Below are 26,006 nucleotides of genomic sequence, written 5' to 3'. Positions count from 1 at the left end.
CTAGAAAAAGTAATAGAAAAACTGAGTCACCCAGTAAAATACTACGTGAGTGAAAGTCTGAAAGTATTTGGTTTTAAATATTCTTAAATATCAAAAGTAAATGTAATTGATCAAATGTACTTAAGTATCAAAAGTAAAAGTATAAATAATTTCAAATTCCTTATATTAAGCAAACCAGATGGCACCATTTGTTTTTGTTTTTAATTTACAGATAGCTAGGGGCACACTCCAACACTCAGACATAAACAAGGAATTTGTGTTTAGTTAGTCCTCCAGATCAGAGGCAGTAGATGACCAGGGATGTCCTCTTGACAAGTACTTGAATTGGACCATTTTCCTGTCCTGCTACGCATTCAAAATGTAAAGAGTACTTTTAGGTGTCAGGGAAAATGTATGGAGTAAAAAGTACAGTATTTTCTTTAGGAATGTAGTTAAGTAAAAGTTGTCAAAAATAGTAAAGTACAGATACCAAAAAACCTACATAAGCAGTACTTGAAAGTATTTTTACTTAAGTACTTTACACCACTGCTCATTTGAGATCATTTCCACACTGCCAAGTAGGGCTGCACGATATGGGCAAATAATCTAGGACTTATTTTTAACCGAATGTTGCAATTGCGATTTGACTTGTGAATTAGAACAAAACTGTTGGAATCATGGAAATAGAATGACTATTCTAATTCTATAGTTAGAATATAATAGTGGGCACTTTGAATACAGTGTTGTTTGAGATGACAACGAATTCAAATGCCAGGGAGGAGTTATTGTGACAGGGTAGGAACTCAAGTGTTGGTACGTGTTTCCTAGGGGACCCTATAAGCTTTGGCTACATTGCATGTTTTCTCTTAGATACTTCATGTAGCTAACATATTCTTGCTTTGCATATTCCTCTTTGATTTAGAAGATACTGTTGCACAAACAACATTCTGATTTAGGTCTACACCATCACTGGTATTATCAGGCTGTATTAGCTAGCTACGTTTGCTCTTACTCAGTACATTTATTAGCTAGCTAGCTATTAGCATTGTCGGCTAACAATTAGCGTCTCACAACATTTAGGGCAACTTGCTAAGAAAAGACAAACTAGCTGATGTAAGAAACAGAAACTAATAGTGTCATTATAGAACGCTAGTGGATTTATATTAAGAAGCAAAGTGAAAACAGCATTGTTGTCATCAACAGTGTTGCATGTGCTGCATTGACCATGCAGACTAAACGCAAGTGTCTCTGGTTGAGGAACATCAAATGCGCTCCTTGAGTGACAGGGGGCGTGGCTAAATCTGTGTGGAAAGTGGCGCAGAGCGAGATGACTCAATTAGCGAAACAAACTATGAAAATTGATATTACACATGGCGTATCACATTTAACAAACCAAACATTCAAATAACGGTATAGAACGTCAAATAAAAACCTTAACCGGTCCCTGCATCAATACCGGTATATCATAAAATACGGTATACCGCCCAGTGCTACCTGCTGCCTCCGACGTGATTGCCAATCAGTCTCCAGGCCATGTATTTCAAAAGAAGGTTTAGGCTAGGGGCTGAGTGAGAATAGTCAAGTCTAATGGAGAAGATGTTTTTTCTGTGTTGGCTCCCAGTCTGTACAGCATTGTTGCAGGTCTTGCCCAATCCAACTATCCCCCATTAGTCAATAAACAAATTGATTTTTGAACAGGGCCCTTTGTGATTTGTGTTAAGCGCCTGGGTCAATTTGTCTGTTTCAATTTGCTGGTCCAGATCTGTAATCATGGCATAGGGACTCTGACAGATGATGTGCATCTTGGGCTGTGTCTTCCTCCTCTTCCTCCTCCTCCTCCACCATGTGTGGATGTGACAGTAATTCCCAAAGATTCTCAGTAATCCTGATGAGGGCGATTTGTGTCTTTGGAAATAATCCCCAGGATTTATCCCCACTGAGGGGCAATTAGCTAATTAATTCCCTCCCAAAATAATTTTCTTCATCCATGCCGCCACAGACTGCAGAGCACCATTTGTTTTTTAATGAGCCATTATGTTGTTCTTGTTTTAACGTTGTTTACACTTGGATAAATATGAATGAGGAAATCAGGGCTGTTCTTGGACTAGGGCCATGAGTAATGAAGAAATGGATCTGATGTGTTCAGTGTAAGCAAAGTTGCCTCTTGTTAGTCGTGTAAAATACTTAAGTAGTTCTTAAAGTATTTTTACTTAAGTCGTTTTTTGGGGGGGTGGGGGTGTATCTGTTAAATAAAGTTAAATAAAGGTTAAATTAAAAAAATCAGTACTCTACTATTTATATTTTTGACTACTTTTAGTTCACTACATTCCTAAAGAAAATGATCTAGTTTTTACTTCATAAATGTTGAGACCCAAAAAAGTACTTGTTACATTTTGAATGATTAGCAGGACAGGAAAATGGTCCGATTCACACACTTATCAAGAGAACATCCCTACTGCCTCTGATCTGTCCGACTCACTAAGCACATGCTTCGTTTGTAAATTATATGTTGAAGTGTTGAAGCGTGCCCCAGGCTATCTGGAAATAAATAAAAAAACAGAATTAGGTTGTCTGGTTTACTTAAGAAATTTGAAATAATTTATACCTTTACTTTTGATACTTAAGTATATTTAAAAGCAAATACTTTTAGACTTTTACTCAAGTAGTATTTTCCCGGGTGACTTTCACTTTTATTTGAGTAATTTTCTATTAAGGTTTCTTTACTTTTACTCAAGTATGATAATTGGGTATTTTTTCTACACTTCCTCTTGTTGGCTATTTTTGAATGCATACAGTCAGGTGCTATCTTCTTCCCCATAGTAGCACTGATCTCTATGAGGTTCTTATTGTCATCATAGGTTTAGACCTATTTATTCATATGAAGACATTTTAGGGAATAACTGTCTAAGATGTCCCATTGCCTTTGGCTGCTGTACAATAAAATAAAGTTCATTTGAAAACCAATAGAACATGAACAAATTGCATATTATGTTTATAAAATAATTCCCGCTACTTTAAAGGTTAGATGGTTTTAAACAATTACATTTATGGGTAAATAGTTAAAGAAAAATACTGACCGCCTCCGCTCAGATTCAAAGTGGTTGATGTGCGGTGCGCAACAGGCACTGTCCTTTACTCTCCAGTCTTGATCTGAACGAAACGTGCCTCGAGTATGTCCACAGAATCAAGCTTTTATGTTAAAATTATCCTTCAGTAGCATATATTTATGTAATTAAAAGTCTCAAAGTTTGGCTACATTATCTGGTGCCTCCTTCATGTCAGCATCGGTTTGGACAAGGTGGCAGGTAGCCTAGTGGTTAGAGCGTTGGGCCAGTAACTGAAAGGTTGCTAGATCAAATCCCCGAGCTGACAAGTTAAAAATCTGTCGTTCTGCCCCTGAACAAGGCAGTTAACCCACTGTTCCTAGGCCGTCATTGTAAATAGGAATTTGTTCTTAACTGACTTGCCTAGTTAAATAAAGGTTAAAAGAGAAACATGAGATTTTAATATTATTCCAGTGTTGTCTTCTGATCCAATTCTGACTGGAGTAATTGTTTGATATTGTGATTTGTGTGTGATTCAATTTTTTTTACTTCTCCGTTCGGACAACTTAAATCTACAGTATATTCTTGTCAGACAATTATAAAAAAAAATGTACTTGTCCTGGACAACAGGACAAGTGTTAATGTCGAGCCCTGGTTTTTAGCTGGCACTGTGTTGTCGCTCATAATTGTTTGTCAGCACAAACATGACTGTAGGTCCTGACTCCCTGGGCCAAGCATGACTGTAGGTCCTGACTCCCTGGGCCAAGCATGACTGTAGGTCCTGACTCCCTGGGCCAAGCATGACTGTAGGTCCTGACTCCCTGGGCCAAGCATGACTGTAGGTCCTGACTCCCTGGGCCAAGCATGACTGTAGGTCCTGACTCCCTGGGCTAAACATGACTGTAGGTCCTGACTCCCTGGGCCAAGCATGACTGTAGGTCCTGACTCCCTGGGCTAAACATGACTGTAGGTCCTGACTCCCTGGGCTAAACATGACTGTAGGTCCTGACTCCCTGGGCCAAGCATGACTGTAGGTCCTGACTCCCTGGGCTAAACATGACTGTAGGTCCTGACTCCCTGGGCCAAGCATGACTGTAGGTCCTGACTCCCTGGGCCAAGCATGACTGTAGGTCCTGACTCCCTGGGCCAAGCATGACTGTAGGTCCTGACCACAGGAGGCTGCTGAGGATAGAAAAGTTCATAATAATGGCCGGAACGGAGCAAATGGAATGGCATCAAACACCTGGAAACCATGTGTTTGATGAATTTGATACCATTCCACTGACTCCCTGTGCCAAACGTCACCACTGTAGGTCCTTACTCCCTGCTTCCTGTGATATGGTAGATATATGTGACCGACCGGCTCGATTCGGTCTTATGTAGAATAATTCGATTGTGTTTTTTACATTGAATAAATTGTGAGACTCAGAGCTAGAACATGGTATATCATACACTACAGTTGAGGAACAATGGGAAAGTAATTCTGCTTTGAAAGTTGATAAACTTGTAACCTCACTTTTGAGAAATGGTCCTTGAATGTTTTCATACCTACTGGAGAGCTCTTCTTTGTTTACACCCATTCAGCATCGTTCACGCCCTTTTAAGCCCTGACCAAACTACAATAACAAATAACCCCTTTTACTGGTCAGGACGTGACAATACACACTAAAGCTGAAAAAATCTGTATTTAGCATCAAGTCTACAATATTGTTAGTTTACCTATGATTCATCTTTAATGTTGTTTTTATTGTACATCATTAGTTGTATTTTTTAAATGTCATGTATTCCCCTGTGGCTCAGTTGGTAGAGGATGGTGTTTGCAACGCCAGGGTTGTGGGTTTGATTCCCACGGGGGGCCAGTACAACAACAACAAAAATTCATGAAATGAAATGTATGCATTCACTACTGTAAGTCGCTCTGGATAAGAGCGTCTGCTAAATGACTAAAATGTAAATGTAATGTAATGTAAGCTTTAGCCCCACCCATCTCTTTAAGGATTCACATGTGAGGCTATGTACTAAACAACCAAAGATTTCACGACTAAAGGCTGGCTTATACTATGGGTGTGTTTGTAAATGTAATCTAGAGTGCCAGAGTGTGCTCTGGGTGTTCATAAACTCAGAGCATTGTCAGATTGTCCGTTCGTAAATTCAGAGCGTTTCGCTCTCGGAACGTTCAGAGTGGACACTGGCCGAAAAGGAGGGTTGATCCGAGCGTTCTGACCTAACAACAGCAGTCAAGCACCCAAGCTAACTGGCAAACGTTGGCTAGCTAGCTAGCTACTTCCAGACACAAATGAGAGAACCGCTCACTGACCATTTTACTCACCCTAGCAGAGCTGGTTAGGCTGTTTTTATGTTATCTAGAGCATTGGTGACTGCAACTGTGCTGCTTGCAAAAAATGTAGTTAAGCTTTTTTGCCAACGTTTACTGACACCGGCTATATTCAATGTGTGTTGAGCCTTTATAAATATGTCAGTTATTCTGTGCTCTGGCACACTCAGACTAGAGTGCTCTGAAATTGGAGTAGATAGCCAGAGCGAATTTACCCTCTACGTCTATCGACAGTTGTTGCAGTGACATCATGAAAATTCTATTGAAATAGTTACTTGCATAGTGGAGTCTTTTGTTAAGACATCTAGCTAGCTAAACAATGAACCATAATCCCAACTCATAACGTTACTACCCTGCATGAATCTGCAGGTAGGTAACCAACCAGGTTCAAAGTTACAGTAGCTAACATAACTACCAATGCAAATGGCTCTGAAATAGGAATAATATTACTACACAGATCATACACGTAATGTTAGCTACCTAGCCAGCCAGCTAACGTTAGCTAGCTAGCTAGCTAACAGTACACTTTAACTTGAAATGAAAATGACTTTATGACAAAATTAGAAACATGTAATATCTGAAAATGTAGCTAGCTAGACTCTCTTACCCGTATACATGGATGGTCGCTTCTCTCTCTCTGTTATGGATGCCATGGTTGCCCTTAGTTTGAAGATGTAATCTGGAGACAGGTGTTTTATACAATGGCCTTCTGTGTGTTCTCTTTTTGACTCCGTGTGCATATTTGCAATAAACGGCAGAATCTCCTTAGCTATCATACTCTAATTCCACTGATTTCAAAATTCGGTCCTCCAGAAAGTGGAGATTAACACTTATGCACTTCTACTATATGATATCGGAGAAAAAAAAGCAGCGTTAGAAAGGATTACCTACACATACTGAGCAGCTCATATTATAGACAGAAGCATGCTACATGGCAGACCAATCCGAACTCATCTCTCAGCATGTCTAGCCCATCATTATCTCAGCCAGTCATGGCTAGCGGGAAGGTTGCCCGCTTTTTCTGTGGCTAAACCCACTAGGCTCGTAATTTTAAGAATTTTATTTGTTTTTAAAGCACATAAAAGTTCACATGTTCCAGAAGGCATTTCTGTCAAAAAACACATTTAGATAAAAAAAAAAAGTTATGTTCAAATGGCTCTCCTGTGAACTAGTGAGGCACAACATATGCCTAGTTTCCTGAAATTAGTCACATATCTCTCTCCCGCTCACTTTCTCTCCCTGTCTTTTCAATACCTTCTCTCTCTCTCTCTTTTTCTCTCTCTCTCTCTCTCTCTCTCTCTCTCCTGTCTCTCTCAAAATATCTCTGTACTTTTTAAATTAGAAATTATTTGAAACTAAGGATGTGTTGTATTTTTAACCCCAAGGACAACATGTGTTAAGAATAGACTTAGATTAGATACGTAGGCTAAACAGTAGCATTTTATACCTTCTGAGCTAAATCAAGTCGACAAGCCTATTTATAGAAAGCTTTCTATGCCTGAACTGTTAGTTCTCCTCTATTTGGTACTCAGAGAGAGAGAGAGAGAGAGAGAGGTCTTTACATGCTCATTGTTGTATCAGAGCCTCTGTTCTCTGTCTTAGCAATAATAAGTTGTCAAACCACACCCACCACATCCTTTAGCTGAATAAGCCTTGTTTTTGTCGGTCAGTGTTAGGCCTACTTCTTGAGGTTTTGTCAGGGTTAACCACAAAACCATCTCATGTTGTTTCATAAACAATATGGTACCCTCAGGCTGTTTTGTACTTTAAATTCAATATCCTTTCCCCCAGTTATTTAGATAAGATTAAGTGTCAAGGATTCAATTTAAAAGATACATAATTTTTTGTTTGGCCTTTTTGGTGTCTGAGAGGATCTAGCTCATTCCCCTTTAAAGGACCCATGAGCACCAACAAGGAAAATTCGTAGGAGCATATCAAATTGGCTGTCAAATGAAAGCTAAGAGTGTATATTTTTGGGATAATGAAGGCATAGATTCATTTTTCAACCATTTTCCATCTGAAAAGTTAGGTATAGGTAAAGGCTTTGATTTCTGGATAAACGGATACAAAAAACTTTTTACCTTCTGTAATTTTAAGAAATATTGCCTTGTAATTCTGTTACTTTAAGACATTTTTAAGTTTCTCTCCCTCATGAGGAGGGATAATGAAAGTTTACAAAAGTAACAAGTAATGGTAGACTATCAGATTTTATGAGTTTTAATCACGTAATAATTAATAAACAAATTGATGTCAGTAAAATCACAAAAATGAATTGGTACGTCTACCGTAGACCTATCAGTTAGTTATAGCGATTTTACTGATTTCCATTTTTTTTTAATCAATTATTCAGTTATTAATCTCGTAAACTTGTTAACTCATAATTCCTACCTGTCTTGTTCCACAGCCTACCTGTTCCACAGCCTCCCTGTTCCTTATCCTACCTGTTCTACAGCCTACCTGTTCTACAACCTACCTGTTCTACAGTCTACCTATTCTATTGTCGACCATATGCATGACAGTACATTATTGGCAATTGTTTGATTGACTCGTGTAGCGTGGGTTGTACAGTTCCGAGCATACTGTCAGGCCTAGACCGGTGGGCTAAATGATTGTTCTGCCCCATTACCCTCCTGGACCTATCAAACATAATCACTAACAAGTCATATTAAGGCCTGCCAGGGCCACAGATTCTCCCACACAGCATTTGAAGACTATGTCGGTCTCTAGAGGGACACACTCGTCACCACTGGTTAATTACAGGGATGTGGTAAGGCTTCACACTGTAGGGGGGCAATGACTGTGTTATTGATCACTGTAGCACTGGAGTGTTCTTAATGCCTCTGTCCTGGAATGCTCCTGCACTGGGCAGAGAGGGACATGATCCGTGCATTGCTTCATGAGAGCAATAGATAAGTAGTAGATTAAAAGAACATGAAACAAATAGGACATACTGTATGATGGCACACTGTAGACAGGGCTGGCCCAACATGAACTCTGTTGATGTGCAGGACGCAGTAGGCATATTTGTTATGTTTCTTTCGATCTTGTTTCTGTGTTTTGAACGCCATTAAATCGATTCTCTCAAATGATTTATTACATCAACCCATTTACCGTAAAACAAGACTTCTGTTCAACATTCACCTTCAAAATCTGATCTAGTGTCTCCATATCTCTATTTCTCAGGGGCGATCCTGGGTCGGATGGAAACACAGGAGTGTGTCCACTATAACTACAACCCCAACCCTGCTGCCATCCAGGAGAACCGAGGGAACCGCAGTGGCATCGAGACGTGTGCCGGGGAGAAGGACAAGCGGAGACACTGTTTCGCCACTTGGAGGAACGTGTCGGGAATCGTAGAGATCGTAAAGCAGGGCTGTTGGCTGGATGATCACAACTGCTATGACAGGTAGGGCCTATTGCATCAGGGCTCTGTGGTGGTTCGTATAACATTTGTGATCTGTTACAACACACCAATGACACACTTAATCATTCCACCGTGTCATTGGTGTGTTGCAATGGGTCACAAATGTTATCAGTATATCAGTGAAAACTATTCTTATAGGCCTATATAGGATCTCCATTCTATGTGAGGACTTGGTCGTACCATGAATATGATGTTAAAGGTGTCGAATGGGGTGCAAGAAAAATCATCATGAACCTGAGCTGTGTTCCAATACTCATACTAACCGTACTATTTGTGACGTAAATTGAGTATGTAGTATGCTTATTGAACATAGTATGGATAGAGTTAGTATGTCAAAAGTTTCTGGATGTCGTACTAAATTCGCCAAAATACGAAGTATACAAGCAGTGGACACTATTTCCTTGCTTTTAGGGCGCATAATACAATTCTTCAGAAAATGGGCATGGCTTCACAACGTTTTCAGATGTAAAAACAAATGGCTGAGAATATGCAGCCGAAGTCCGACGAGAGCGGATACAATTTCATTGCTTCAACTAATTATGACAAATGTTAAGAAAATGTTGAGCGATGTAATAAAGTAATGACTTTTCAAATAAGTTACGTTGGCTGACAATTTGTTAGCTACGCTATCCTTACGAACCGCAGTATATCATTACAGCAGTATGAACCGGTATGTTAGCTAGCTACCTAATGTTAGTTGCCTACTAATACATCGAACTTGCCAGTATTTTAACTATATGTCATTCTTAGCTTAGCTAAGTGGTAAAGTCATTGAGCGTTCTCAATGGTCATTGTTAATTCGCTCTGGCTATCTACTCCGATTTCTGAGTACTCTCATCTGAGTGTGCCAGAGTGCAGAATAACTGATGAATTTACGAACGCTCAACACCTGTTGAATATGGCCAATGTCAGTAAACGTCGGCAAAAAATGATCAACCCTACTCCTCGGCCAGAGCGTCCATTGACGTGCGCTCCAAGAGCAATACGCTCTTAAATTACGAACGGAAAATCTGACACCGCTCTGAATTTACAAACTCCCAGAGCGCACTCCAGATTGAATTTACGAACACACCGAAGTCGTAATTTGTTATGATAACAAGCTAGCCAGAGGTTGCATAGCAACAGCATCCACTTCCGGTAGATAGGCGACACGCTAGTACTCTCAACTGAAAGGATACCGTTTGTTTACAATATACTAAAATGAACTAATAGTATGTAGTATATACTCATTAAGTATGTAGTATACAGTATGTTAGTATGGTTATTTGAACACCGCTCTGGTTCCTTGCCAACTGTTTTAAAATGGCAGCATCAGCCGTCTCAACTTGTTCTAACGGCTACGCTACTGTGATAAGCAGTAGAGCTTCTTCTCAAGTGATTTAAGACCTGCAATGTTTTTTTGAAACAAGCTATGCCTAGATGTTTGCATATTGCCCTCTGAGCCAGAACAGACCGAGACGGAGAGATTTTATTTTTCCTCACTAAGGATCTTATGTCCATATATCAGCTGATGTTGAAGTGTTTTGAGCCTCTTCAGTTAACATGCTGTTTCTTTTAAGCTTTGCTCTCCATCCAAATCAAATCACATTTTATTTGTCACATACACATATTTAGCAAATGTTATTGCAGGTGTAGAGAAATGCTTGTGTTGCTAGCTCCAACAGTGCTGTAGTATCTAACAATTCGCAACAATACACACAAATCCATTCCACTGTATTGTGATATCTTCTCAGCTATCCATTCAACATGTCAGCTAGCCTAGCATTACCAGAAACATTTAATTTTATAGCGTGCGAGAGCCCAGTCACAGAAAGGCTGAGTTACCTGGCGGCTCTTTCCTTAACATGCTGTTGAACCAGAGCCCAGGAAGGCTTAGTTACCTGGTCCTCTTGTCTTAACATGCCGTTGAACCCCTTTACCTCCCAACTGCAGCAACCGCTCCCACCTGCAGCAACCGGATCCATGTATTTTTCAAGTGTGGCGTGCTTCCATGTTATTACTAAATGTAGAGCAACAGGTAGCTCTGACCGTGCCGTGTGGCAGCTAACTCTGACCGCTCCGTGCGGCCGCTAACTCTGACCGCGCCGTGCGGCCGCTGACTCTGATCGTGCGGCCGCTGACTCTGACCGCGCCGTGCGGCCGCTGACTCTGACCGCGCCGTGCGGCCGCTGACTCTGACCGCGCCGTGCGGCCGCTGACTCTGACCGTGCCGTGCGGCCGCTGACTCTGACCGTGCCGTGCGGCCGCTAACTCTGACCGTGCGGCCGCTGACTCTGACCGTGCGGCAGCTGACTCTGACCGCGCCGTGCGGCCGCTGACTCTGACCGCGCCGTGCGGCCGCTGACTCTGACCGCGCCGTGCGGCAGCTTACCGGCAGGTGCGTGCTCTACATGTAACGTGTAAACAACGGCCAAACGGTCTGACTGCTTTTCTCTTCTTGTTCTTGGAGTGAACATTGCTCGTTGGGTTTCTGCTTGGGCTAATAAGCTTGTTTATCTATTCGGGGCTGTTCAGAGAACGGAGTGTTGCTTTCATGTGGTTTAACTGCCATGGAATGTAATTTTGTCAGTTAATGTAGAATTCTTAATTTTTTTACGTCCCACCCAACTTGGTGAAACACAAAAAAGAATAAACTTGTTTACAGGAAGTAACATACTGTACCTACAACAACATAAACTACAGCATCATAAGGGCCAAGCACTTGAACTTGAGTTTTTTTACATCCTATACCTGCATCGCTCCGGTCTGAAACTCAAGGATAGTTCTGAAATTCTGAAAGAAAAGCTTTTTTTGTTTGTATACAATTGTAACACAAAGAAACCAAATAAATTACAAAAGTGTGGTCTTTCCAACATGATTGTGACACTGACCGCATCCTCTCTTGTTTTTCAGTACTGAATGTGTGGAGAAGAAAGAAAGCCCTGACGTGTTCTTCTGCTGCTGTGAAGGAAACATGTGTAACGAGAAATTTGTCTACACTCCTGACAACACACAAGCTGTTCAGAGTAAGTTCTGGGTTTGTCTGTGTGCGTACACGTGTGCATGTGTCTGCGTGTGTGTAACACCATATGAACTGAAAAATTTGTTAGGCTGAAATCCGAAATGCGACTTTTTGTGTCCTATTAACGTCACGAGACAAAATAAATAACCCAATCTGTTAGTTTTCTCACATTACGTAACGCTGACGTTCTGCTGTGGTCTGGTTTTATGTGACTTGCCCAGGTCCAGGAAGTGTGTGCCATTGCGTGTCGAACCGTGTCCTGTGTGGCTGCTTGTGTGTCATTCCTCAGGGATTGCTGTGTTTTTCAGATTAAAGGGGCTGGTCTGTCCTCATTATCCCTGTTGAGCTAACGGGCCTCACTGCTAAACATCCTCTTAGCAGGAGGAGGAATGCAGTGACTCAGTCAGAGGAGGTTTAGCTAGCTGGGCAGGGGCACACTGACATCAGCTTCCTTAATGTACCTTGGTTCTGGAATTTCTTGGTCCTGGCTACATTCTTCTCGTAATTGTTGTAAAAACACTCATTTTTAAACGATCTGTTTTTTGTTTTTTTTAATACCTCCTCAGTAAAGTAGAATGAAAAGAAACATCTAATCAGTGTTCAAAAATGCCTTAATGTTGTGGTTGGGAAACTCCTTTTCCAGTTGTCCCATTGTTGCTTAACAATGAACAGAAATGCCCTTTTCAGAATAGTCCTGTTAATTCATGGGGAAAATCAGTGTGTTCTTGCATTGGAGTCAGATAAAGGTTACAGAATAGGATGTATTGAAGCGTTGGGTTGGTGTGGGGGATGGGCCTTATTCCCTCCGCTTATGCAACTGAACGTGGACATGTATTTGCAGCAGCGACTAACTAGATGTGGAATGCCCTGGATATTTGGAACAAAAAGCTAGGTCGGAGCCTGACTATGGAATTGAGTGACAGAGGCACATAGTCACATACAGTCACATAGTCACACACAGTCACATAGTCACAGCTGCGTTTTTTTTAAACCTTGCAATAGGGCCTATTTTGGAGAGCGACAATGCAGAAGTGTAGAGTCCTATAAATTCCTTTTTCTCTGTTTAGTTTTTCCAGTTTTCCATTTCTTTCAGTGTTTTTGCTCTTAAAGCCACACTGTTTAAATAGAATGTCCAATTTTGTTGTTTTTCTAAGTCAACAACAATGCTTAAACCACATCCGGAGACCACTTTTCAGGTTTGGGAAAAATGTAATACATTTAGATTTTTAGGTGCAGTTACCCTTTGATTCAACTGTGCACCAGCCAGAGACTGTTGTTTGGATAGCAATGTATCTGTAGCACTCATGTGATTGCAGAGTTTGCTGAACAAATAGCCACTGGATTGATGAAAATAATCATGAGATCATTCTGCCAGGTAGGCATAGGCTACTCTGTAGTTAGGTTTTTGGGAAACCGTACACATACACACAGAACTGTGCCATTTCAGAAAGTTACAGGAAAATACAATTAAATCACTGATGCATTTTGGTCATGTCTTCAGTACATTTAGTTCAATAGATTTTGGAGTATTGTTGAATTCCGTTTTAATATCTGGGTTCCGTGATTCCGGCCGTGTTCTCCGTAATGCAGATTTTATAGGGCCCTAGGAGTGGATAGAGAGTGGGAGAGAGCGTCACCTGCTGACCAGAGTGACTCCGTGGCGTGTGCCGTGTGGTGATCCTGCCTGGGGGTGGGGGGAGGATGCAGGCAAAGGAGGCAGGGTGGAGAGGATGGGGGTTTGGGACTGCTATGTTTTTCATTTCAAAGGCTAATCCGGGTTCTTATCCCGCTTGCAGCTAAAATGGAGCACTGGGCAGGGAGCTGGGGGAGGGGAGCGACGGGTAGAGGGTGGGAGGAGGTGCACTGCATGGGGGGTTGTGGCAGGCAGGCAGCATCATGAACAGTGCCCCTCTTTTGCTACCTAATGCCAGTTCAGCTGAGGTCACCCACATAGAGAAGCAATGGCACGAGGTCTCTCTCTCTCACACACACACACACACACACACACACACACACACACACACACACACACACACTGGATGTCACGCTGGCAGGCGAAGGAAGGGGAATCCACCTCAGAGGTGACACGAGTGGATGTTGTGATTATGTGGTGGGGCTGCTGCTTTGGCGACGAGGCACCATCCAGTCTTATCTCTCTCTCTCATGAAGCTCTGTAATGGGCCTGTGCCAGGATGGGAGCCGGCGAACCAAACATGCTTTAGCTAGATAGATAGAAATGCATTCGATAAAAATGACATCAGCCAGCTAAAGTTGAGCCCATATCATCTCTATATTATGAACACAGAGACTGCAACACATAACTCATTCTTTTTCACATTCTTGGCAAAGTTATTGTGCCGTCATTTTTACAAAATCCTCTTTCAGCGCTCCTTTTTTTGGAGTACATCCTATAATAGTCCTTTTGTCCTGGTATAATCTAGATCGATTGATTTAATTCTCTCTCTCTTTCTCTCTCCCTCTCTTCTCTTTCCCTCCATAGCAACGTCGAACCCGGTTACCCAGAAGCCTCCTGTCTTCACCACTCTGATGTACTCACTGGTGCCCATCATAGGCATAACTGCCATCATCCTCTTCTCGTTCTGGATGTACCGCCATCACAAGCTGGCATACCCTCTAGTCCTGGTGCCCACACAGGTATGACAACACACAGCACTAATGAACAAAACCCTCTTTAACTTTAATAGGCTAGATGCTGTATATGAATGAGTGTTGTTCTCATTTTAATTTCACTTGTAGCTAGCATTTGATCTGTGTTGGTTGGATGATGCAAGCAAGTTATTTTTATTTCACCTTTATTTAACCAGGAAGGCTAGTTGAGAACAAGTTCTCATTTGCAACTGCGACCTAGCCAAGATAAAGCAAAGCAGTTCAACACATACAACAACACAGAGTTACACATGGAATGAACAAACATACAGTCAATAATACAGTAGAAAAATCTATATACAGCATATGCAAATTACATTTACATTTACATTTAAGTCATTTAGCAGACGCTCTTATCCAGAGCGACTTACAAAATGGTGCATTCACCTTATGATATCCAGTGGAACAACCACTTTACAATAGTGCATCTAAATCTTTTAGGGGGGGGGGGGGGGGGGGTTAGAAGGATTACTTTATCCTATCCTAGGTATTCCTTAAAGAGGTGGGGTTTCAGGTGTCTCCGGAAGGTGGTGATTGACTCCGCTGTCCTGGCGTCGTGAGGGAGCTTGTTCCACCATTGGGGTGCCAGAGCAGCGAACAGTTTTGACTGGGCTGAGCGGGAACTGTGCTTCCTCAGAGGTAGGGGGGCCAGCAGGCCAGTGGTGGATGAACGCAGTGCCCTTGTTTGGGTGTAGGGCCTGATCAGAGCCTGAAGGTATGGAGGTGCCGTTCCCTTCACAGCTCCGTAGGCAATCACCATGGTCTTGTAGCGGATGCGAGCTTCAACTGGAAGCCAGTGGAGAGAGCGGAGGAGCGGGGTGACGTGAGAGAACTTAAACTTAACTTTAAATTAGGTAGGATAAGAGAGGTAAGGCAATAAATAGGCATGGTGGCAAAGTCATTACAATATAGCAATTAAACACTGGAATGGTAGAATGTGCAGAAGATGAATGTGCAAGTTGAGATACTGGGTTGCAAAGGAGCAAGATAAATAAATAACAGTATGGGGATGAGGTAGATTGGATGGGATATTTACAGATGGGCTATGTACAGGTGCAGTGATCTGTGAGCTGCTCTGACAGCTGGTGCTTAAAGCTAGTGAGGGAGGTAAGAGTCTCCAGCTTCAGAGATTTTTGCAGTTTGTTCCAGTCATTGGCAGCATTGAACTGGAAGGAGAGGCAGCCAAAGGAAGAATTGGCTTTGGGGGTGACCAGTGAGATATATACTATATTTAGTGTCCACAGATATGCTAGTCTGAGTACCATTCTCTTTAGCTAACATGCCACTCCTTATCATTGCCAAAGAAACTGGCCTTTTGGCAATCTCAAAGTTCAATAAGTCGTTATCAATAAAACGTCACAATACGGTGCAGAGTGTTCGATTTGCCTGCTGTGGGCATGGAGACTCCCAGCTCCGCTCAAACCATTGACAACTGCGTGCCGTTTTCAAGGGATTGTTAAATACATCTGAACTATTTGGTTGTAATATCCCCTCTTGAAGAGCATAGACAGAACTACACATTTCTGATTATTCCATGCAAAACAATTGCGCACATTTAGCTCTATCAGAGTTATACAGCGTGTGACTGCATGCTTTTCATGATCAGATAACATCAATTGATATATGAGGGTAGCCTCAAGATATCTCTCAATATTGGCCACCATTAAGTGGATATCTGAGTGATATAAAATACAAGTGAACTATACCTGACAAATAGGAGTGGTTTAGGTTATTTTCCATCCTTTGTGGGCTCTGCCTGTCAAGCAGCAGAAGGGTGCATTTGTCAATGTACTGTTAGCTAATTATGTTTACTTTGTAAGCTACTGTACTGGTAGAAACTTTGTACAGTTGGCTAAACATATAGCATAGTGGTAAGAAGACCGAATGTACTTTTTTCTCCCTTCAATGTAGCCCAACTTAGCGAAGTTACCTAACATCCCCTTTTCAACAGTTTTTAAGTGTTTAATCACGATTGCTGCTGTAAGACATGATTGATGGATCACGTCAAATTGGCTAGCTAGCTAGCTAACAACAGATCACATCAATATGGCTAGTTACTAAGCTAACTTTTGCGGGATAAACTAGATGGCTATATTTGCTTGTCATCTATAGTGGTGATGACAGTAGTCTGACTCACAACTTTACCAGGATGAGGATTTACCGATGTCAAGCTCTTTCCAAAAGCCTAATCTCTAAGCAAGCAAGTAATACATGTTTGCTTAGCTAGCTAACTAGCTAGCTACATGCCAAATGGATAGGCTACTGTCACGTTTCTGAAATTGCATCATCAGTTTACTGACCATGCAAAGCATGTGGTTACTTGCTGTATAACTCTGATGATAGAGCTAAAAGTGGAATGATCAGAAATGTTTCATTTTGACTACGCTCTTCAAGAGGTGATGATATTAAAACCAAATAGTTAACATTTATTTAACAACCCCCTTGAAAACGGCACGTAGTTGTCAATGTTTTTAGCGGAGCTTGGGGTCTTCTTGGCCCCCAGCAGCCAAATCGAATGCTCTGCACCGTATTGTGACGTTTTATAGGTTGTAATTTAACACATTTGCAGCTAGAAATGTATTCATTTGCCGGTACTTCAACATCCACTGAAGTAGCTAGCAAGTTTACTAGATAGATACAGTAGTTGCCGTGGTAACCAAACAAACCGACTTGCTAGTTTAGCTAACCAAACCATCAGTCCTAGTTTGCCATTATGAAAATCGAATTCAACAATGCCAACAAAAAAAATCTATTCGAATTTTGCTTTCAAAATCAGCTCCAACATAGAACATGTAAGAGTCAACTAGCTACAGCCGTTGAATTATACCGTGCTGATATTCTGTGCATTATAAGGAAAGAATGCACGCTCTAAAATGCCCTTTAAGACAATCAGAAAACAAATATTCAACAATGCCATGGTATAATGAGAGTTATAAACTGGGTGGTTCGAGTCCTGAATGCTGATTGGCTGACAGCCGTTGTTATATCAGACCGTATACCACGGGTATGACAAAACATGTATTTTTACTGCTCTAATTATGTTGGTGACCAGTTCATAATAGCAATAAGGCACCTTGGGGGTTGCGTCGTGCTTTGCGTTGTGACTATGAACAGACCTTAGCTGTGGAATATTGGCCATATACCACACACCCCTGTGCCTTATTTCTTAAATATTGTTAGGCTGGTATTTACTGATCATGAAAAGCATGCAGTTACTTGCTGTATAACTATGATGATAGAGCTAAATGTCCACAATTGTTTTGCATAGAATAATCAGAAATGTGTGGTTCTGACTATGCTCTTCAAGTGCAGCCAAATTGAACGTATTGTGACGTTTTATAGGTCGTTACCAATAAAAAGTCACAATAAGGTGCAGAGCGTTCGATTTGGCTGCTGGGGGGCAAGGAAATTCTAGAATTACAATTTATAACAAAGTCAAAAACAAACATTTAGCTGTTAGCAAGGCAAGTTGTTGTATTTTGAGGCTTAAAACTAAGATGTTTTGTGGTTGGTATTGCAGTATGTTTAGTTTTAGAATTTAGATGTGAGCTAGCAACTTTTGACAGACTGTTTCTTCTGGACAAACAAAAAACAATTGCTTAGCAACCAGATACCAACATGTTCTGTGGAGAAAAAAACAGATAGAGTTCCAATATTTGCATAACCGTTGTGATTGGAGGATAGCTGTGAGGGTGATCGAATCAGGATCAAACCCTCTGTTCTCCTCGAGCCCATTAATGATAGAATGTTCATATTTGAAGATGGCAGAAAGGCACATGACATGGAGTCACCTCAGTGGATGGAGTACAGGGAGTGTATTATGTAAAGAGACTAGTACCGAGGCTGCAGATATGCCACTGTAGACGCAACACCTCTTTGTTTTTACTGTGGCCTGCTTTGTTCATAAACTTTTCCTCCATCACGGCATACTGTGAGAGAAGTACTGCTGTATAAGACAGATCAGTAGCTATGGGTTGTATATGCTTACTGTACTTGAGCTTGTGCTGTTGGTTGGCTGAGAGTTTGGAGTCGGCTTTAGAGAAGGAGCCTGAGAATAATTTTCTGAGAAATGCCGCTTGTTCAGGAAACGCATCTCCCTTACTCTGATGGGATGAGACGGAGCATTTACTGTGCCTATCTGACACACGCGCACACACCACACACACACACACACACACACACACCACACACACACACACACACACACACACACACACACACACACACACACACACACACACACACACACACACACACACACACACACACACACACACACCGTCAGATGAAGGCTCGCAAAGTACACTATATATACAAAACTATGTGGACAACCCTTCAAATTAGTGGATTTGGCTACTTCAGCCACACCTGATGCTGACAAGTGTATAAAATCTAGCACACAGCCATGCACTCTCCATAGACAAACATTGTCAGTAGAATGGCCTTGCTGAAGAGCTCAGTGACTTTCAAACGTGGCACCGTCATAGGATGCCACCTTTTCATCAAGTCAGTTAGTCAAATTTCTGCCCTGCTAGAGCTTCCCCGGTCAACTGTAAGTGCTGTTATTGTGAAGTGGAAACGCCTAGGAGCAACAACGGCTCAGCCACATAAGCTTACAGAACCGCCGAGTGCTGAAAGCGCAGTGCGTAAAAATCATCTGTCCTCGGTTGCAACACTCACTACCCATGAAATGGGTTTCCATGGCTGAGCATCCGCACACAAGCCTAAGATCACCATTCGCAGTGCCAAGCGTCAGCTGGAGTGGTGTAAAGCTCGCCACCATTGGAGTCTGGAGCAGTGGAAACACGCTCTCTGGAGTGATGAATCACGCTTCAAATAAAATAAAATAAAATGTACTTATATAGCCCTTCGTACATCAGCTGATATCTCAAAGTGCTGTACAGAAACCCAGCCTAAAACCCCAAACAGCAAGCAATGCATGTGAAAGAAGCACGGTGGCTAGGAAAAACTGGCAGTCCGACGGACAGATCTGGGTTTGGCGGATGCCAGGAGAACACTACCTGCCACAATGCATAGTGCCAACTGTAAAGTTTGGTGGAGGAGGAATAATGGTCTCGAGCTGTTTTTCATGGTTCAGGTTAGGCCCATGAGTTCCAGTGAAGCAAAATCTTAACGCTACAGCATACAATTACATTGTAGATGATTCTGTGCTTCCAACTTTGTGGCAACAGTTTGGGGAAGGCTCTTTCCTGTTTCAGCTTGAGAATGCCCCCATGCACAAAGTGAGGTCTATAGAGAAATGGTTTGTCGAGGGTCGGTGTGGAAGAACTTGACTGGCCCTCACTGAACCATGACCTCAACTCCATCGAACACCTTTGGGATGAATTGGAGTGCCGACTGCGAGCCAGGCCTAATGCTCTTGTGGCTGAATGGAATCAATTCCCAAATCAAATCAAATGCTATTTTTTATTTTATTTAACCTTTATTTAACCCGGAAAGGCTCATTGAGATTTAAAATCTCTTTTTCAAGAGCATCCAAGATAGGCAGCACCAAGTCATTACAAAAATTACAGACAAACAACATAGAATTCACAAGAGTATAACAAAATCAAAACAGCAAATTAAAAACATTGACATGTCAGGGAATCAGTCTCAAGATCATTCATCAGTGATTTAAAAAACACCAATCGGGACAAGTTCTTCCAGTTTAAAAGTATTTTGTAAGGCGTTCCAAGACGATGGTGCAGAGTACATAAAAGCCCTTTTACCAAATTCAGTTTGGACATTTGGAACAGTTAGCAGGATAAAGTCCAGCGAATGAAGAGAGTACCCACCACATTTCTGAACAATAAAAATGCCCAAATAAAAAGGTAGTAAACCCAAAATGGCTTTGTAAATAAAAGTATACCAGTGACTGAGCCTACGAGTGACTAGAGAAGGCCAGCCAACCCTGGTATACAAAGTGCAGTGTTGCGTAAGGGTTTTGCAGTTTAAAATAAATCTCAAAGTGCCATGGTAAAGGGTGTCAATTGATCTCAAACACTGAGCGGAAGCATTCATATATAAAATATCCCCATAGTCTAGTAAAGGCATAAATGTAGCTGATACTAGCCTCCTTCTGGCTTCAAAAGAAAAACAGGCCCTATTCCTAAAATAAAATCCCAATTTCAGCTTCAATTTTTTTGTAAGTTGTTGAATAATGCATTTTAAAAGAGAGGCCATCATCAATCAAAATTCAAAGATATTTATATGAGGTTACAACCTCAATCTCCTTGCCCTGACAGGTAGTAATAGGTGAAAGGTTCAGGGGTCTATTTCTTGCTTTAGAAAACACCAGTAGTTTAGTTTTGTCAGTATTGAGGATAAGCTTCAATTGAGACAAGGTATGTTGAACAGTATAAAAAGCAGTTTGCAAGTTCTGGGAAGCTTTTGTAAGAGACGAGGCACAACAGTAAGTAACAGTATCATCAGCATAAAAATGAAGTTGCGCTATTGGTCACATACACATGGTTAGCAGATGTTAATGCGAGTGTAGAGAAATGCTTGTGCTTCTAGTTCCGACCATGCAGTAATATCTAACAAGTAATCTAACAATTTCACAACAACTATCTTTTACACACAAGTGTAAAGGAATGAATAAGAATATGTACATATAAATATATGGATGAACGATGGTCGAACAGCATAGGCAAGATGCAGTAGATGGTATAGAGTACAGTATATACATATGAGATGAGTAATGTAGGGTATGTAAACATTATATAAAGTGGCATTGTTTAAAGTGACTAGTGATACATTTATTACATCCAATTTTTAATTATTAAAGTGGCTAGAGATTTGAGTCAGTATGTTGGCAGCAGCCACCCAATGTTAGTGATGGCTGTTTAACAGTCTGATGGCCTTGAGAGAAGCTGTTTTTCAGCAGCAATGTTCTGCAGCAATGTTCCAACATCTAGTGGAAAGCCTTCCCAGAAGAGTGGTCTAACTCCATATTAATACCCATGATTTTGGGATGAGATGTTCTACGAGCCGGTGTCCACATACTTTTGAAAGCCTGGCTGTACCAAAGCTAAGTTAGGCCTCAAATACTTGTCAGTTTGGCAGCCATTTTAGTAAATGGCGCACCCAAAGAAGTGAATTCTAAGAACATTTTCCTAGTAGAACGTCTTCACTTGCCTTAACTAACGGAAGCATGAATGGATATATTGGTCTTAAAATGTAAGACATTCCTGAAAGTAAGGTGAGGAATTATATTAAACTCCCTTTTTCAGGACCCTGTCTTTCAAAGATAATTCGTGAAAATCCAAATAACTTCACAGATCTTCATTGTAAAGGGTTTTAATGCTGTTTCCCATGCTTGTTCAATGAACCATAAACAATAAATGAACATGCACCTGTGGAACGGTCGTTAAGACACTAACAGCTTACAGACGGTAGGCAATTAAGGTCACAGTTATGAAAACTTAGGACACTAAAGAGGCCTTTCTACTGACTCTGAAAAACACCAAAAGAAAGATGCCCAGGGCCCTCCTCATCTGCATGAACGTGCCTTATGCATGCTGCAAGGAGGCATGAGGACTGCAGATGTGGCCAGGGCAATAAATTGCAATGTCCGTACTGTGAGACACCTAAGACAGCGCTACAGGGAGACAGGACGGACAGCTGATTGTCCTCGCAGTGGCAGACCACGTGTAACAACATCTGCACATGATTGGTACATCCGAACATCACACCTGCGGGACAGGTACAGGATGTCAACAACAACTGCCCGAGTTACACCAGGAACGCACAGTCCATCAGTGCTCAGACTGTCCGCAATAGGCTGAGAGAGGCTGGACTGAGGACTTGTAGGCCTGTTGCAAGACAGGTCCTCATCAGACATCACCGGCAACAACGTTGCCCATGGGCACACACCCACCGTCGCTGGACCACACAGGACTGGAAAAAGGTGCTCTTCACTGACGAGTCACGGTTTTGTCTCACCAGGAGTGATGGTCGGATGCACGTTTATCGTCGAAGGAATGAACGTTACACCGAGGCCTGTAATCTGGAGCGGGATCGATTTGGAGGTGGAGGGTCCGTCATGGTCTGGGGCAGTGTGTCACAGCATCATCGGACTGAGCTTGTTGTCATTGCAGACAATCTCAAAGCTGTGTGTTACAGGGAAGACATCCTCATCCCTCATGTGGTACCCTTCCTGCAGGCTCATCCTGACATGACCCTCCAGCATGACAATGCCACCAGCCATACTACTCTTTCTGTGCGTGACTTCCTGCAAGACAGGAATGTCAGTGTTCTGCCATGGCCAGCGAAGAGCCCGGATCTCAATCCCATTGAGCACATCTGGGAGCTGTTGGATCGGAGGGTGAGGGCTAGGGCCATTCCCCCCAGAAATGTCCGGGAACTTGCAGGTGCCTTGGTGGAAGAGTGGGGTAACATCTCACAGCAAGAACTGGCAAATCTGGTGCAGTCCATGAGGAGGAGATGCACTGCAGTACTTAATGCAGCTGGTGGCCACACCAGATACTGACTGTTACTTTTGATTTTGACCCCCCCTTTGTTCAGGGACACATTATTCCAATTATTTTAGTCACATGTCTTGTTCAGTTTGTCTCAGTTGTTGAACCTTATGTTCATACAAATATTTACACGTTACGTTTTCTGAAAATAAATGCAGTTGACAGTGAGAGGCCGTTTCTTTTTTTGCTGAGTTTATAACAACATAACATTATCGTCCCTCTTTACGGCCTTTAGTTTTGATCGGTAGGCATGAATGTACGGACACCTTTGGCAGATGGTCAGGTTGGCATCAAGCCAGTGTATCATGTTGGACATAGTTTGAGCTGGGAAGTAGATGTGAGGAGCCATGCTGTTCTTTTATCATCTTTATTGACTATTTCTACATAGGCAGACAGGCATCCCTTCTGATGTTCCTGAGGTTGTGCCACAGCTGCAACAGTCTCAAGTTAAAGTGATGCCCTAATCCACCTTCCAGAAAAAAAATCATGAAACTCCTGTCAGTTAAGTGAAAGCCTGCAGTACCAGTCAAAAGTTTGGACACACCTACTCATTCAAGGGTTTTTCTTTATTTTTACTATTTTCTACATTGTAGAATAATAGTGAAGACATCCCAACTATCAAATAGCACATACCATGTAGTAACCAAAAAAGCTTTAAATAAATCAAAATATATTTTAGATTCTTAAAAGTAGCCACCTTTTGCCTTTATGACAGCTTTGCACACTCTTGGCATTCTTTCAACCGGCTTCACCTGGAATGCTTTTCCCACATATTCTGAGCACTTGTTGGCTGCTTTTCCTTCACTCTGCGGTACAACTCATCCCAAACCATCTCAATTGGGTTGAGGTCGGGTGATTGTGGAGGCCAGGTCATCTGATGCAGCACTCCATCACTGTCCTTCTTGGTCAAATAGCCCTTACACAGCCTGGAGGTGTGTTGGGTCATTGTCCTGTTGAAAAACACATGACAGTCAAACTAAGCGCAAACCAGATGGGATGGCTGTGGTAGAATGCTGTGGTAGCCATGCTGGTTAAGTGTGCCTTGAATTCTAAATAAATCACACAGTGTCACCAGCAAAGCAGCATCACACCATCACACCTCCTCCATGCTTCCCGGTGAGAACCACACATGCAGAGATCATCTGTTCACCTACTCTGCGTCTCACAAAGATACGGTGGTTGCAACCAAAAATCTAGAATTTGGACTCATCAGACCAAAGGACAGATTTCCACCGGTCTAAAGTCCATTGCTCGTGTTTCTTGTCCCAAGCAAGTCCCTTCTTCTTATTGGTGTCCTTTAATAGTGGTTTCTTTGCAGCAATTCGACCATGGAGGCCTGTTCCTATGAACAGTTGATGTTGACATATGTCTGCTACTTGAACTCTGTGAAGCATTTATTTGGGCTGCAATTTCTGTGGCTGGTAACTCTAATGAACTTATCCTCTGCAGCAGAGGTAACTTTTTGCGACTACACTTGAAGAAAACTTTGTTCCTGATTGACTGACCTTCATGTCTTAAAGTAATGATGGACTGTCGTTTCTCTTTGCTTATTTGAGCTGTTCTTCCCATAATATGGACTTGGCCTTTCACCAAATAGGGCTGTCTTCTGTATACCATCCCTACCTTGTCGCAACACAACTGATTGGCTCAAGCAAATGAACTTTTAATAAGGCACACCTGTTAATTTAAATGCATTCCAGGTGACTACCTCATGAAGCTGGTTGAGAGAATGTCTTCACTATTATTCTACAATGTATAAAATAGTACAAATAAAGAAAAACCCTTGAATGAGTAGGTGTGTCTAAACTTTTGACTGGTACTGTATGTTCTATCAGTGGGTAAAATCGACATTTTTTGGTCAGTCTGTGAAGTCAGGAAATCGTGTTGGAACGGGTCACAGACGTGTGGTTCTTGTTACTGGAGATGGGGGGGGGGGACACTAACTCTTTTAAAAGATCCCCAAATCAGTTAATAGATGGTATGGTCATACTTGTCTAGAACACATTCATCCGTTTATATTGTCATGACAAAGTATAGATTTCGCTTAGATGTGCTCAATCTAAACCGTGTATCAAATTATTCACCTCAGTTTCTCCTTCAAGTACTATCTCGCAATGTGCCCTGTGTGTCTGAGGGAAATGTGGGAAAGGGCTGGTGTTGCCATAGCAACGTACTCTGCACTTGAGACGAACTGCAAGTTGATCTCGATGAGAGGCTCCTAAATTAGTAGTGCAGTTTGTTTAGGTGCTTTTACAGCTAGCTAGCTACTTTACATGCTGATATTGACTTTGGTATTATTGTGTGTTGTTACGTTTGCTAGCTAACCAGCTAGTCAGCCAGCACAGAGAGAGAGCTTTGTATTGTGGGTTTTGTAGTCGACTTGAGCTGCAACACATTTCCACATGTTTCTACCAACCTTGTTATAATGACAAAATGAAATAGTTGTTCAAGCAAAATATTGTTTTCACATATTAGTGTTATTTAACACTGTTTACCACTGTTAATCATGTGGATCATGTGGTGTGGATTATCTATAAATTCAGAGGTCACGTCGACCCCTTTTGAGGCTCCTGAACCAAAGGGCACTCGACCTCTCTACAAAGAGACCCTCTTCTCTGACATAAGAACATCAGTGCTGATTTTAGAACCAATGTCCACTCCTGCATTGGTGTTATAATAGTTAGAAGACCGGTCGACATGCTGTACATGAACCTGGCTCAGAATCGGTGTAACAGGGTCTGTAAGAGACAGATAGAAGGAAGGCTGGTTAGGCCTAGCTAGGATGAGTGGTCCTTTCTCAGTATGGGCGTCCTATGCAAGTACAGTACTTGATAATCATGAGAGGCGGATTGAAGAGGGCAATTAAGTGTGTGTGTGTGTGTGTGTGTGTATATATGTGTGTGTGTGTGTGTGGTTCTCGCCCACTTGTCATCGCCCGCACCACAAAACACTAAGCACAGGAAAGCGTTTGCTCGTTCGGAGAGGAGAGGGGGAGGGTGGATAAATAATGCATGCTCTCGCTCTCTCTGCTCCCTCGCTTTCTCTCTCTGCTCCTCCCCCTTCCCTTATGGCTATA

General features: G+C 42.0%; 1 protein-coding gene across 1 annotated transcript in view; it reads left to right on the top strand.

Moving 5' to 3' along the window:
* Positions 1-26,006, top strand: part of LOC106582410 (activin receptor type-2A) — a 59,094-nt gene that overhangs the window by 13,856 nt on the left and 19,232 nt on the right. The window contains exons 2-4 of the mRNA XM_082967214.1: positions 8,542-8,764; positions 11,675-11,787; positions 14,284-14,438. Of these exons, the coding sequence (XP_082823340.1) occupies positions 8,542-8,764; positions 11,675-11,787; positions 14,284-14,438 (491 nt within the window). The remainder of the gene's footprint in view (positions 1-8,541; positions 8,765-11,674; positions 11,788-14,283; positions 14,439-26,006) is intronic.

The sequence above is a fragment of the Salmo salar genome, chromosome 21 (genome assembly GCF_965601325.2).
Source record: "Salmo salar chromosome 21, fSalSal1, whole genome shotgun sequence".
Taxonomy (NCBI): domain Eukaryota; kingdom Metazoa; phylum Chordata; class Actinopteri; order Salmoniformes; family Salmonidae; genus Salmo; species Salmo salar.
This window is presented reverse-complemented; position numbering and strand designations above follow the sequence as displayed.